At 33.5% G+C, this 16,261-nt stretch overlaps 1 protein-coding gene across 7 annotated transcripts in view; it reads right to left on the minus strand.

Moving 5' to 3' along the window:
- The window catches only part of LOC143222885 (thyrostimulin alpha-2 subunit-like), a 119,275-nt gene that overhangs the window by 4,177 nt on the left and 98,837 nt on the right, over positions 1–16,261 (minus strand). For all 7 annotated transcript variants that reach the window (XM_076450024.1, XM_076450023.1, XM_076450022.1 and 4 more), the window contains one exon: positions 13,093–13,268. In XM_076450024.1, coding sequence (XP_076306139.1) covers positions 13,093–13,268 — 176 coding nt within the window. The remainder of the gene's footprint in view (positions 1–13,092; positions 13,269–16,261) is intronic.

Genomic DNA, 16,261 nt, shown 5'->3' on the forward strand with positions numbered 1-16,261 from the left:
AGAACGGAAGTACCTTAGTGAAACACTATTCTTTTCATATACAGTATTTCGTAAGGATTTACAGATCCTTAATTTTCTCTGAAAGAAAGATACTTATTTTCATGCTGGTGGTAATGTTTTCACTTTATAATATTTACTTTTACATTGAATCGCCAATAAATTGTCTCTGCTTGTAATATGTTGCAGAGAATGTTTTGATCTTTCTCTTGATTAAATCTATTAGACCGATACTGTCTTAACTACTCTTTAATTTGTCAGTTTTTACTTCTTTACAACACTAGATTTCTAGAACTGTTTTTAAAGTTTTGTTACTTTGTAGAACGGGTACTTTAGTTTTCTTTTTAACTTCGTAATATAGATTTCACTATGTAACAAATTATTTACTTTTTCTTGTTCCTGGGCAGAAAGTGTTATTTTCTAATTGCTTATGCCTAAAGTAAATGAAAAATACCTACTTTTCTATTGTGACCTGGGTAATGGAATTTTCAAATTTACTCATTTTCCAGAACATTTCAGATAGATTAAGTGCTGAGTAGTTGATGGATAATTTTCTCAAACTTACAAGAATTTTCAAGAATGTTGTAGAACTTACGAGAATTTTTAAGAATCTTTTAAATTTTTCTAGAACTTTCCATAGTAATATATATAGGATCTTACCACTCACCACTTCACTTTATTTCTAGCTGCCTAAGTGAACACATAGATCTATCTCAAGGAGTGGGAATTGTTAGATGAAAGTGAGCAAGTCGCAAGTCAAAGGAAGCGTCACCGACGTTTATCAAGCTTCTTCGCTCGTCAATATGGGCTTTGCTTCTGCCACAATGTATCCGGTCTGTGCAAGGCAATTGGAATTACCCGTAACCCGTACGAGTGGCGCCTCTTCATTGATAGCTTATCCGGAAGCTTCAAAGCTGTGCTACTCCATAATGGAAATAAGTATTTGTCTCTTCCCCTGACTCATTCAGTGCACCTCGAAAAGGAATACAACAGCGTCAAGACCTTGCTAGAAACCTTGAAATATGATGAGTATGGCTAGAAGGTTATCGGAGACTTCAAAATGGTGTCATTCCTGATGGATCTCCAAGGAAGCTTTACCAAGTTTCCCTGTTATCTTTGCCTTTGGGACAGCAGGGACACAACAGCGCACTACAACAAGAAGCACTGGCCACAACGGATCGAGTTCTCTGTGGGGAAACACAATGTCAAATGTGAGCCACTAGTGGACCACCAGAAGGCATTTCTTACCATTGCACATAATATTGGGTCTTATGAAACAACTGGTCACAGCTCTTGATAAGGAGTCTGCAGCTTTCAAGTAACTTCGAGACTTCTTCCCTAAGCTATCTGAGACAAAGGTCAAAGCTGGTGTCTTCGTGACAACAGATAAAGAAGATCCTTGAGTGCACAGAGTTCCCCAAGAAGCTCAGTAGGAAAGAAAAAAAGCTTGGGGCAGCTTTGTCGCAGTGGTTTGGGACTTCTTGGGCAATTACAAGGTCGAAAATTATGAGGAACTGGTTGATGATCTGGGGAAGAACTACGGCAAAATGGGCTGCAGGATGTTCATGAAAGTCCATATCTTTGACTTTCATCTTGACAAATTCAAGGAGAACATTGGAGCATTCTCAGAGGAGCAAAGCGAGTACTTCCACCAAGATACATTGTACTTTGAACGCCGCTACCAAGGAGCATGTAACGAAAACATGATGGGATACTATATTTGGGGGCTCAAACGTGAAAACGATTTACATTACAGTCGCAAATCTCCAGAATCTTCTCATTTCTAAACATTTTTATTCATTTTTGTATAACTTGAGTATAAATACATGTAAATGTTGATTCATATGCTGTTTTATTCAGACCTTATGTAAATGAAAATGTGCAAATTTGCCCGTTTTTACATAAAAAATAGGTTAATTTCTATATTTCATTATCCAAGTCACAAAAGCAAAGTTTTAAGGGAATAATAGCTATTTTCTCTACTTTTACAACATAAGCAATTAAGAAATAACACATACTATACAGGAACAAAGTTTGTGTTTGATAGTGATTTTATGGTTTCCTACTTTGCATCAATGATTTATGAATAGCATTTAATTTGCTATTTTTAAATTTATTGTCTTTAGAATAACGATTATTCTTATTTTTTCGTTCGGATCCCAATCACACCAAACATGCTAGTCATCACTACCCACCGCCAACTCTTGGGCTATTCTTTTACCACGAATAGTAAGATTGACCGTCACATTATAACGCCCCACAGCTAAAAGGGCTAGCATATATGGTGTGATGGGGATCCGAACGAAAAAATAGCAGAGTAAGGCTAAATTAGGAATGGCTAGCTTTGGGCAAGATTCAAAACAAAACAAACCTATTTTTTTCGTTTCTGAAACAATTATCGGTTTTAATTTATAACATTAATCGACATTTTGGTTTGTTTTTTTTTTCAGATGCTTATGACTCTAAAATGGTGATTCTCCAAAATAATTTTCCTCACGGTGGCTCAGCGATACGTAGATGGCCCAAAAGTCAAATTACTCTACTCTTGGTAGGCACACCATAAATAGTTCATTGTATAGCTTTGCGCTTGACTAAAAAGAAGTAATTATTTAGTTTTTTATGTGTAATACTCATCATTATTATATTTTTTCTAATTTTGAAATAGTGATCTCTAACGTATTTTCTCTTACAATGTAAATCTCAGTTTATTTTATTCTAGAATAGTTTTTTATTTTTGGACATTTTTCTTTATTTAACCTAAAAATTTTTTTAGGGTACTAGCGTCATTCATCTATTATACTTATAACTCATTTTACTTTGCGAAACTTACTCACGTTTTATGCTGTAACATAAATTATCTGAGTTTAGTCTGTTTGTAACGTGCAGTTATTTATCGTCTGGATTGATTTTCTTCTTCTCAAGATGTATTTTTTTCCTTTTTTTATCAATTTTGAAGTATTTGCCTTACAGATTTATTTAGACTGAATAATTCTTCCTCTTTTTAATTTTTCATCGTTTATATTTTATTTTGAAATATATATATTCGTGGTTCCGTCAGCTCAAAGGTAAGCTTGAGAGATTATAAAATTAAATTCAGGGTTTGATCCCTGCAATGGATACAGCATATTTAACCTATTTTGTAGCTTAAGCCTTTATTTTTCAAAATGTTCATACATTTTAACATCTATCTTCCAATTTGTTCAAGAGAATTTTCTTAATTTGATGTTACACATTGATTCACTTCATGAATGCTAAAGTCTTGCCAGGCCTCGAACAAATACTACAGAATCTTAGCTGAAGCTTTGTATTTTGCTTTGAAATATTTTACTACTGCTCTATCAGGATAGCTGTGGCAACAACTAAGCCAATATTAACAAAATAATTTAACACAATAGCAACAAAGACAAGTACACAAAGATGTGAGCACTGAAAAAATTAAAGAATTTCAGAAATATGAGGTTTAGAGACAGTCTCTGAGGAATGCCATGTGGATATCAGCAAACAGTTTTATTGAACGAGAGTAAACCCGTTATCTTTCGAATCTTATTTTTGGTATTCACCCTTGAATAGTGTTCCAATAAGTACATTGAAAAATGATTCTGTGCTCCTTTCAAGTGGCTTATAGAAGTTCCTTTGCCGCACAATAGGTGTTTTTCTTTAGAAGTAAGTATATTCCTACTTTTGTGAAGTTTTTGTTTCATTAATATCGTAAATACATTGAACTGAAACTTATCCTTTATGAACGTAGTAATAATTTTCACATCGCACTTTAATTTATGAACGTTTGACAAGAACAATGTTATAAATACGTGTATTATCGCATGAATTTGTTTATGTAATCAATTAGAATTTATTTTTAACAGCAATATTTTTGAATAACTGTTTGCAAAACTTTCTAACCAATTTGTAACGCAATTAGCATGTTCATTTGACTCAAACATACCATAAGTTGAAGAGGATATATATAATACGTTTGTCTTTTTTGCAATAAAGAATGTAATACTACCCTTTCAAATAATACTTCTTATAATGGGTAATTTATAATTTTGACAAATAAACTATTGCATAAGACTTTAAAATGAAATATCGTAAGTAGCACCCATATTCTTTAAAGCAGTATCTCCTAGTAACTTTAATGTGAGCTTAATGGCTTATAACACAAAAATGCGAGGTTCCATCCCTGTAATAGGCACAGAAATTATAGCTCATTGTATGGTTGTGTGCTTAGTTACAAAGAATCTGTAGCATTGGGCACTGCCCAGTGGTTGGAGTTTCCAAACTGTGAATCTAAAGTTTCATAGTTCGCAGCTCCATTGAGCAGGAGTGAGCTTTGCAGTTTGGAGCTTCTGGAGCGCTAAAGAAAGGATAAGACGAATGTAGCCTTATTTTATGTGTTGTTGATTAGCTGCCTTCCTTTAAGTCTGTCAGTTTCAAACAAGGAATGCCTATGCACGGATAGTCTTTTTGTGCGCAAACAATAATCCAAAATCAATAAAAGTAGTTACAAATTTAAATAAAAAAACAAAGCACTGTTTATTAAACCAATCAACTTCCTTACAGGTACCAAAATATTTGATTACAAATTAATTCATAAGTTAAAAAAAATTGATAGAAATTTGATAAAAGAAAAGTGGTTTGTTTGTTTTTGAATATCGCGCAAAGCTACACGAGGACTATCTGCGCTGGCCGTAAGAGTAGATGGAAGGCAGCTAGTCATCACCACTTACAGCCAACTCTTCAGCTACTCTTTTACCAACGAGTAGTGAGATTGACCGTCACATTATAACGCTTCTGCGGCTGAGAGCGCGAGCATGTTTGGTGTGATGGGGATTCGAACCCACAACCTTCAGATTACGAGTCGCACACCCTCACCACCTGGCCATGCCGGGCAAAAGAAAAGTGGAAATACGAGTGGATCGTAGTAACGCAATTGTTCTGTCAGCAGTGGGAGCGGTATAATATGATGGTCTATCCCACTATTCGATTAGAGTAGCCCAAGACATGGCAGCGGGTGGCGTTGACTAGCTGTCTTCCCTCTAGTTGTTTTTAAATTAGTGACAGTTAGCGCAGATGGCGCTCGAGTGTCTGTGCGAATTAATCCACAAAGAAACACATAGCAACACGTGAAGAAATACCACTTATTACTTTGTCATACTGCAGTTGAAAGTACGAAAATATGAAACATTTGCCACTCAAAAGAAAAGAAAATATACCCATATATACACATATTATTAGCATGATTCTATACAGACAAGAGCTATTAGAAATTTTTTTAGGGTACTAGCGTCATTCATCTATTATACTTATAACTCATACAAGAAAGCAGAAGTGTCACAGTTCTACCGTCGATTGTGATATGTGTTGAAATTTCTAACTCTTCATTAATGAACATTTTGTACATTTATTGGTGAGGCTTATGAAAGACTGCAGGGAGTAGTGAACATATTTGAAGTTCCACAATTGTTCTTCATCTCGAGCTACATTCATGGAAGTTTAGTGCGGAAAAAAGAACAATTATGATTCTAAAATAGCAATTTATTTATCGAGAGGGAGCATAACGTAAGAGTTTTCAAATTTACCCATTGATTAACATTAAAAAGTAAAAAAAAATATCAGTTGAGACAAGTTTTAACAGAAAAGGAACTTTCAATACACGATATCGAAATACATATTTTTATAACGTGGACTTTATGGTTGTAGATGCTTTACATTTGAATTTCATATATCTTTAGCTTTCCCAAAACTTATTAAACTGTGATGGCTGACATACTCATTCAACACACTTGTAAGATATAGGAGCCCTTTGGGTGACATGGAAGCGCTTTATCTGAACACTGATTACTTATGTCTCTACCATGGAGCTAAAGGTCCAGCGGCTAGCAATTATAGAAGAGCACACACATGCAGAGGCTTTTGTCAAATAATAGTTAATGGTTTACTATTATAATTAATTAGAAGGCTATGCTTATGTTAATAATGCCCAGGTGGTTACTTATATGCGATATCATAAGCATATAAGTAACCACCTGGGCATTATTAACATAAGCACAGCCTTCTAATTAATTATAATAGTAAAAAGTTATATATAGGTCTAGTGAACATTATGTTCTTGTCTTTATACTTAAGCAATGTGAGTTAAAAGGTTTTACTTTTTCTTTAAAGCGGTAGAAAGTCTATAACAATAACATTTATTGTTTAAACAAGTACAACGCGTTTAATTTACTTTAAAAGTAAGACATACGTTATTAGAAATAAATTATTTTCCAATTAGAAATTAAAAAAGTCAGAATGTCTTTATATATTCTGAGTAACTCGGAGATTGAGACTTAGACTGCTATCACGTGAACACGCACTGCTGTCTTGTTTAATGCAACATAGATCGATAAGAACCATCGTAAAGTGCATTAGAGCTTCTGCGTGAAATTATTAAATGGATAAATAAGATATGTAATTTTTAAGCTAAATTATCAAGTATATTCTGATTGGTTTACTTTTTCCTGCATGTAATGATTGAGTGTTATTGTAGTTCTAAATAAAGCAGCAGACATTAAGTATATATTAATACCTCACGATATGATGTATTACGTATCCAGATTATAAGCGTATATTCTAAAATACTTCCTCTTGCTATCTAAAACCTCTGGCAGGTGCCATTTTGGGCGGAAGTGGTTTGATGCTAGAAAGTTCACTGTCCACAAGAAGAGATGAATATGTAACTACTTTTAATTCGGATACATTAGCAACGCACCAAGAACCCCCAACCGAGCGTTCATGAAGAGGTAGGCTATGCGATCCCTAACCTTCAGTTAATATATACAACTCTATTACGCCTGAAATTTCGAAGAATCAGACCTCTAGAGAAATTTTCTTTGATCTTAAAATTACAGCTAATGTAATGCAATTTACTGAGCTCATCCAGTAACTTTAAGTTAATGAGATTTTAAAAAACATTTACGATTTTTACCGAAAGATACAATTAACCCTAAAATGAGATTCCGTGTTTTTCCTCACAACAACAAAAAAAAAAACTATTTTAGCTGATTAGAAACATTTTTCAAACATAGACTGTACGTTTACCATATGTGGTTAGTATCAAATGGTGTAGATAATTTGAAAAAAACACTTAGATTCGATAAAGATATTTTGGACAGATAGGAAAATCAGAATCTGTTCGAGGAAAATGATTGTTTCACTAAATCATATTTCGTGTATTTAATTAACAAGGATGTGAGTTGAAATAGTACAAGAATTCATTCAACCTCGGAACGCTTATTGAATAATATTATATACATGATGTAACTGATATCAATAAAAATATGATAAATTTGTATGCGCAGTTCACTTGGTTAATTTTTGAATTCATGTATGAACAAGCACTCTTTTATAGAGAAACTTTGTTCATCATGCTTCTTGATAGTATCTTAAAATAATTTGAATTAAAAACTACGTCACATTCATCTATAACATGTCAAGTGTACTTAATGTACTCTTGGTTTGGTTTGTTTTGAATTTTGCGCAAAGCTACTCGAAGGCTATCTACGCTAGCCGTCCTTAATTTAACAGTGTAAGACTAGAGGGAAGGCAGCTAGTCATCATCACCCACCGCCAACTATTGGACTACTTTTTTACCAACGAACAGTGGGATTGACTATCACATTATAACGCCCCCACGGCTGAAAGGGCGAGCATCTGGTGTCACGGGGATTCGATATCTACTCTTATTTACATTACTTCGTATTAGATGTTATGAATCAATATTGCACGTACGTTGAAATAATATATTAACCAAATTTTGTTTCAAAACATGTGAAATAAAGTTTTCGAAGTTGAATTATTTTAAGATTTTATCAAGAGCCACTTATGAAAAAAAGCCTCCGTATAAAATAAAACTTACTCATACGCAAGCTTAGGTCGAAAATTTACCAAGTCAAATTTATGTACAAATTTCTCTTGTTGGTGTAATATCATTCCGTTATAGTGCAATTTTGATATCAGTACATTTTAATATCCCCTGTGTGCTACATTGAAACTCTATTCTCAGTTCATCCTCGACAAATACAAGACTGAGTTAACCATCTACAGAGGGAGCTATATTAGCGTCCACTTTCGAAAAATCTGGATGAGTTTGTAATATAAGTTAGATTAGCTCATACACAGAGCTATACTAAACTATTAATATACTATAACTTAGTATAAATATTTCACAATAGTTAACGACACCTAATTGTGTTCATAATTAACACATTAAAAATTATTCAAAGAAGTACTATGAATAAAATTTTAAAATAATTTGGAATACTTTTGTTACAAACTAGAAAACAGAAAACCTGGGGTCAAACTATTGGGAATTCTGTACGACTTCATACAGAATGGTCTAGTGGGATTTGAAGTACAAATGGAACCATAAATGAAAATAAGTACAACTAACACCTCTAAATATTTGAATTTGGGGTAAGTAGGGAATGGGTGTAAAGATTACTTTTATACTGTTTTACTTTAATCAGATATGAAACACAACACTCAGGTGCTCAGATATGAAACACAACACTCGGTTGCTCAGATATGAAATACAACACTCTGGTGCTCAGATATGAAATACAACACTCTGGTGCTCAGATATGAAACACAACACTCGGTTGTTCATATATGAAACACAACACTCGGTTGTTCAGATATGAAACACAACACTCAGATGCTCATTTTATACTCCTCTTATAACATTGATTTTTATCTCATCTACATGGGACTTGTACACTACTGATCCCCAATGACTTGGGATACACTCTATTACATGGTATCTTGTATATAGCTCCCCCAGGGGCACAGCGGTATGTCTGTGGACTCACACAGTTAGAAATCGGATTTCAATAACAATAGTATGCAAAGCTTTGTGCTTAATTCTAAACAAACAAACAAAACATTGAATGTCAACACGAACACTCTACTACGTGATACTTTGTTTGTCACCACGAACACTATTACATGATACTTTGTATGTCATCACAGTATGTCCTTATTACTTAACTAACTTTATCTCATTTTCCGTAGCAAATTGACAAAATGTGCATTTTATGCAATATATATTATATTGATTAATTGAGGTGTTAGGCTCAATTTGCAGATTCATATTGAAAACCAATGTGCAATTGAAGTAACATACCTTTTTCTTATGTTATTTTTTATCTCAGAGTTCATTCTTCCACAGTGTCTTATTCACTGTTTATGGGCTCACTAATACCTCAATCCACTTAAAACAACAAGTTATATACATTAAGTATGTGGATTAGCTAATCAGCTACAGTTTTTTTACTAGCTACTGAGATAGTACTAGAACTATGACAATATGATAGACAGGCATCTGTCTCTTATATAAAGTACAATATGTTCACAAAATTACAAAATAACTTTAAACTTAATTAGCGATTAGAGAGTTGCGTGACCTCTGTCTCAAAAATGAAATATTCATACAGCGGAATTGTTTAAAAACAAAGGTCAAAAGGAAAAAAATTAAAAATAAAGGCCCAGTGTAAGCGGACAAAGTCGCACAATAAAATATTTAGGGTATAAATGGGTTTGAAAAAAATGCCAAATCAATTTGGGCAAACTAAAAGGTAGGGTAATGAAAGATGATCCTCTGACAAAAAAAACAACAAAACCTTTGTGATGAATGTAAATGTTTGCCTCTACCGTTAAATGAGGCAAAAAACAAAGAAAAATCATTTGAAGTTGTTTTGGATTCAAAGGTTCTCAGCTGCAGTTCATAACCAGCAGTTCTTATAATAAAATAATGTGCACTGCCAACAGTCTTACTCAAATGTTACAATAAAGTAATGTGCACTGCCAACAGTCTTACTCAAATGTTACAATAAAGTAATGTGCACTTACAACAGTCTTACTTAAAAACGTCTTCAAAACTACTATGTTTGATGATACAAGTCTAATGGTCATTTTTGTCTTTGATCTGCTTAAGCATTAGCTTAAAAGTCAGGAATCTAGCGCATTATGGAAAGACGAACAAAAGGAGTGGAATAGCAATAAGATGACTGTTCTAAAAAAGAATCCTGATCTCATAGAAACATAGCTACAGAATTATTATTATTTTGAGGCAGAGAAAGTAGATAGAGTATAATTGACGGAGCAAATATTGTTTTCAATGCTACTAAGTCGAATTAGATGTTAATGTTTTTTGTGCTACTAGATCGAACTTGATAGTATGGTTTTCGGAACTAATAAGTCGAACTTGATGATGCTGTCGTTAGTTCTATTATATCGAACATGATGATACCGTTTTGAATACTGGTATGTCGAACCTATTGTTGCTATTTTCAGTAATACTAGGTCAATCTTGATTATCATCGCTGTTTAGATACCACTAGAACGAACTTTATTATATGATATACGATACTGCTCGGTTGAATATGACGATACAGTTTCTAGTACTACTAGCAGAAATTTCATGATACTGATTTCCGTATCATTATGTCGAATTTGATTATACTCTTTTTAGTAATACTAAGTCGCACTTGATGATACTGTTTTCAATACTGCTAAGTCGCACTTGATGATACTGTTTTCAATACTGCTAAGTCGAACTTGATACTACTTTTGGTAATACTAGGTCGACCTTGATATTACTATTTCCAGTAGAATTTCGTCGAACTTGATGATACTGTCTTGGATAGTAGTAGGTCGAATTCGATGATACGCTTTTCGATATTACTAGGTTGAACAACTTGATGATACTGTCTTGGATAGTAGTAGGTCGAATTCGATGATACGCTTTTCGATATTACTAGGTTGAACAACTTGATGATACTGTCTTGGATAGTAGTAGGTCGAATTCGATGATACGCTTTTCGATATTACTAGGTTGAACAACTTGATGATACTGTCTTGGATAATAGTAGGTCGAATTCGATGATACGCTTTTCGATATTACTAGGTTGAACAACTTGATGGTACTGTCTTGGATAGTAGTAGGTCGAATTCGATGATACGCTTTTCGATATTACTAGGTTGAACAACTTGATGATACTGTCTTGGATAGTAGTAGGTCGAATTCGATGATACGCTTTTCGATATTACTAGGTTGAACAACTTGATGGTACTGTCTTGGATAGTAGTAGGTCGAATTCGATGATACGCTTTTCGATATTACTAGGTTGAACAACTTGATGATACTGTCTTGGATAGTAGTAGGTCGAATTCGATGATACGCTTTTCGATATTACTAGGTTGAACAACTTGATGATACTGTCTTGGATAGTAGTAGGTCGAATTCGATGATACGCTTTTCGATATTACTAGGTTGAACAATTTGATGATACTGTCTTGGATAGTAGTAGGTCGAATTCGATGATACGCTTTTCGATATTACTAGGTTGAACAACTTGATGATACTGTCTTGGATAGTAGTAGGTCGAATTCGATGATACGCTTTTCGATATTACTAGGTTGAACAACTTGATGATACTGTCTTGGACAGTAGTAGGTCGAATTCGATGATACGCTTTTCGATATTACTAGGTTGAACAACTTGATGATACGATTTTTTTTTTACCATTAGATCGAACTTGATGATTCTGTTTACAGTGTTATTAGGTCGAATTTATGATAACGTTTTAGTACTACTAGTTCGAACGTGATGTTACTGTTCTCAGTAATACTAGGTGAAGTTTTTGATTGCGTTTTCGGTACTACTGGGTTCAATTTGATGATATCATTTTTAGTACTAGACGGTTGAACGCGATATTACCGATTCAAGCACTGTGAGGTGGAACATGATGAGACCGTTTTCAGTACTAGTATATGAAACTTGATGATACTATTTTCACTACTAGTATCTCGAATTTAATGTTACTGATAAATGGAGCTTTATGATACTGTTTTCGTCACTACTAGGTTGAATTTGATGATACCGTTTTAAGTACTGGAATGTTGAACTGGATGTTATCCATTTAAGTACTGTTTTAGGTGGAACTTCATGGAACTGTTTTCAGTACTATTTGTTCGAACTTGATGATAGGATTTTCAGTTCTTCTAGGTCTACTATGATGATAAGTTTTTCAGCACTGTTAGGTTGAACTTGACATTACCGTTTTCAGCACTAATAAGTAGAACTTGATGTTACGTTTTTCGGTACTTCTATGCTGAATTCGATGTTACCGTTTTCAGTACTACCAGGTTGAACTTGGCGTTTATATTCTCAGTAATACTATGTGAAGTTCCTTTATTGTTTTTGGTGTTTCTACAAAGAATTTGATGACATGGTTTTGTTACTACTAGGTTGAAATTCATATTAGTGTTTCTAGAGCTTCTAGGTCGAAATTAATGATAAAGTATTAAGTGCTAATAGGTTGAACTTGATGTTACTGTTTTCAGTAATATAAGGTCGAGTTTGGTGAAAAGAACTATAAATTATCTTCTGTACCTTTTTTACATTGTATTTTTATTTTGTAAAAATCAAAGTTGAATTAACGTGTTTCATGAAAACATTTTTGTTTTGCTGTATTCTGTGTTACTTTAGTAGACTCTAATTTTTAATTAGGGGGTATTTAGTTTCTTATAGGTGTGTGTAACTAGAAAATAAAACATTTTTATACATCTCGATGCTTTTGAGATCTATATTTTATTTTATACTATGCACTATAGGCAAATGTTGAGGAGAGGTGAATTTTCAACCCAGAAGAACCTAAATTTTCAATCTAAATTATTTATATTATATTTCATTTCATTAATTTTTTGTATTTTTACTTTTGACGCTTTCCGTTTGTTTGTTTGTTTGTTTCGAGTATTCAAGCAAAGGGAATATGCACGAGGTGTCCCTAAATTTGATCTGGTACTGAAAGAAAGTAATTTAATAAACATCATTCACTGTCTTCTTTTGGGCTACAGTAATTAATATTGTTTATATTGCGCCCATGAATGACAGTGTTTGTCATATCAGAATATTTTATTTCTTAATTGTTATGGAAATAGACTTGATTCATGGAAAAGTATCAAAAGAAAATGGTAGAACCAAAAGAAAAAATAATAATTCTTAAAAAAATTAATATAGAGATTCTTACAAAATCAGTATCTTAAAATGAATCTTACATCTTCAGTTTCCATAATGTTACAACACTGTCCAATTGAAGTCACTGCCTGATTCGAGTTTATTCTCAAAGTCTCCTCTGTAGAGGGTATGGAATACGATACGCAGTAGCCACGACAAGCATTCGTAGTAATATCAAACTCCATACAGTCAGGAATACTGATATGACGAGTGTGGCCTGAAAAAAACACAACAAAAAGACAATTAACTTAAGGCCTAACATGATTGTAGGTATCTTTATACAGTGTAACTGTTTCCTTGTACATCAATCGCTAATAGACAATTGGTTTGGGTCTACGAAGCGCACCCATCTACATTGTAGTTGTATTTCTGTACAAACATTTTTTACTAGACAGTTCATGCTAACCGGGAGGTAGTCATTCACACAGTTCTATTTTTCTGCACCATTTATCAGTAAACAGCTCGGGCTGCAACGAAATATCGCTTATTTATAATAAAAGCAAAGTTATTAACCGTAGCGTAATTTGAACAATCTCTTTATATCTGCAGACGACTAAACACTAATTAGTTATGACATGGATTTATAACCTCTCAGGCTGTTTAAACTGGTATTACAAAGTATAGTACGTAAATAAACAACGATATCTGCGTAAAACATTTATCCTTTTTTTTTTTTTACTGTACGTGTTTCTTATGGTAATTCAGCCAATACTTTAAAATACTCTCAGCTTAACAGTATATTTACAGAATTATGAGCAGTTTCTTCAATAATTCCTGTTTGTAAATGAGAACTATAAAATAAATAAATAAGAGTACATCGTAAATATGAACAGATTTTGGATATCTCACAAGTTTCGAACATAAACTCTAGTCTGTTTCAAGTGGGTTTCACTGATACAGATTCCGCCTTAAGATAATAAATTTTTCTAGGGCACTTCAACGAATTTAGAAATGTAACGGAATGATGACTTTACCCATTATTTTAGTCTTGAGGTTGAAATACACCATTACTTTAAAGAAGAAAACAAAAACTATTGTTTGTTTCTTTTGTTTTTCGCCCAAAACTACACGAGGGCTATTTGCGATAGCCGTCACAACTTTAGCAATGTAAGACTAGAGGGAAGGCAGCTAGTCATCACCGCCAACCTTTGGGCTACTCTTTAACTAAAGAATAGTAGGATTGATCATCACCTCTACGGCCAAAAAGGTGAATAGTTTTGACGCGACGGCGATTTGAACCTACGACCCTCAATTACGAGTTGTTCGCCCTAACCACCTGGCCATGCTGAGCTTGGACACAAAGTAAACAAAGTAATATGATGAATATATTTTCACGTGTAATAGCAGTGACTTCTTACTTTGAAAAAATAAGCTTGACATCGTTTACATTTTATAATCAATTTAACTTCGTTAGTTTTTAGAAATTAACACAAAGTCATACCAGGCTGAAATATTTAAATTACATGAAATATTTTTTTAAATGAAATTAAATAGGAATACTACAATATCTGTTTCATGTTTCAATTTACATACACATTTTTTTTCAAAATGCAGTTGGTTTTTTTTATACTGAAACAAAGTGTAACGGGATATCGGTTTACGTAGTATTCAAATAGATGTTTTAAGCGTCACAACAATCAGATGTCAAAGACGATGGCAATACCGTAATTATTCCTTGAAAATGAAATATGCAAACAAAAGGTAATTTCATGTGGCGTTTATTTCGTGTTGCGCACACAGTTATAGCCCGTGCTAATAGAAAACAGGACAAACACAACAAATTCCATTACTTTATTTCTTATATTTATGCTTCCTCGACAGCTAAAAAACGTCCTACATTTGTTTTATAGAACATGAACCTTTTGAAAGCCTTTCCTGCACGCTTCACAAGCGAGTTAATGACAAATCTTTAAAAACGCCCACCAAGGCTTGTATATTTCCGTAGAAGAAAATTAGTTAGCTATTTCAAACTTAAAAAAGAATAAAGTGTAACATATTATTACTTCACGCAAAATATAGTTCCCCACACACGCATATTATTTTTTATATTGAAATAGATATTTCCAATCTGAACGATACATAAACGATCTGATTAGAAACCCCGAAGATTCAGGATTATCCGTTCTTAATTTTGAACAACTAACAAGAGAGAAGGCGCCATCCAGTGGTACCTGAGACTACAAGGACTTTGTTGTTCCCCACTGGCACAGCCGAATGTTTGCAGGATTACAACTCCAGAAACCGGATTTCAATACCCATCGTGGGCAGACTAAAAATATCTTATTGTATAACTCTGTTCTTAATTATAAACAAACAAACAAAGGTTGTTGTTCGGCTCTTTAAATCGAATAATGGGAACGACTGCTACTTTTATATCACACTTACGCTGAAGGTATAGAACGCGTCATAGATATTACGTCTCGAACCCTGGGCCTTTAGTCTGTGACTAGACACAGTAATAGCTATTCTACTCCTGGCAGAATATATTTATATAATTATGGTTATGATAAACGAATATATTGCTTCAATAGGACTTTCTTCTGTATTTCATTCCAGGAAATACTTTGTACATTGTTTTTGTATTAGGTATGTCTCTGTTTACTTCAACTGTACAAAGTGTGTCATGAATGACAAAAAAAAAAGCATAGATTAAGTCAGAAAAGTCGCATAAGAAAAATGTAAAATTTGTTATACTAGGAAGGTCACTAGAAAAAATAATTGATAAGAAAAACATGTTAAAGAAATAGGTAGGTCGGTAGGTATTTCATGTTTGTTGGCACAAAACTACTAGGCTATTTGTGCCAAACAAAATGTAATACACTATAGTGGTATATGGAAATGAAAGCAAAAATATGTACAATTAAGACCTACCAGGAAGATTGAAACATGAAGTTCAAACTTGCTGTCAGTCACCTAAAGTTGGCCTTTCCAGTCCTGGGTTCAGGTAAAAATAAAATAAAATGTGTGAGAGAAATCATGCTAAAACAGTGTATTGTTTAATAAAAACCTTAAATTAAGTTTAAAAGACCAATGGCTCTTAAAAATATAAAACCATGAGTAAGGCAGCCAGTATCACCTATGATATTGGCTAATGTCAAGGGCAAATGTACCTTAAAAATATGTTTAAAATGGCGTCGTTGTTCTCGGTGGTAACAACGGCATGACAATAAAATATGTACGATTGTGACCTGAGTGACACACAGACCACAC

Source organism: Tachypleus tridentatus, chromosome 8 (genome assembly GCF_004210375.1).
Source record: "Tachypleus tridentatus isolate NWPU-2018 chromosome 8, ASM421037v1, whole genome shotgun sequence".
NCBI lineage: Eukaryota > Metazoa > Arthropoda > Merostomata > Xiphosura > Limulidae > Tachypleus > Tachypleus tridentatus.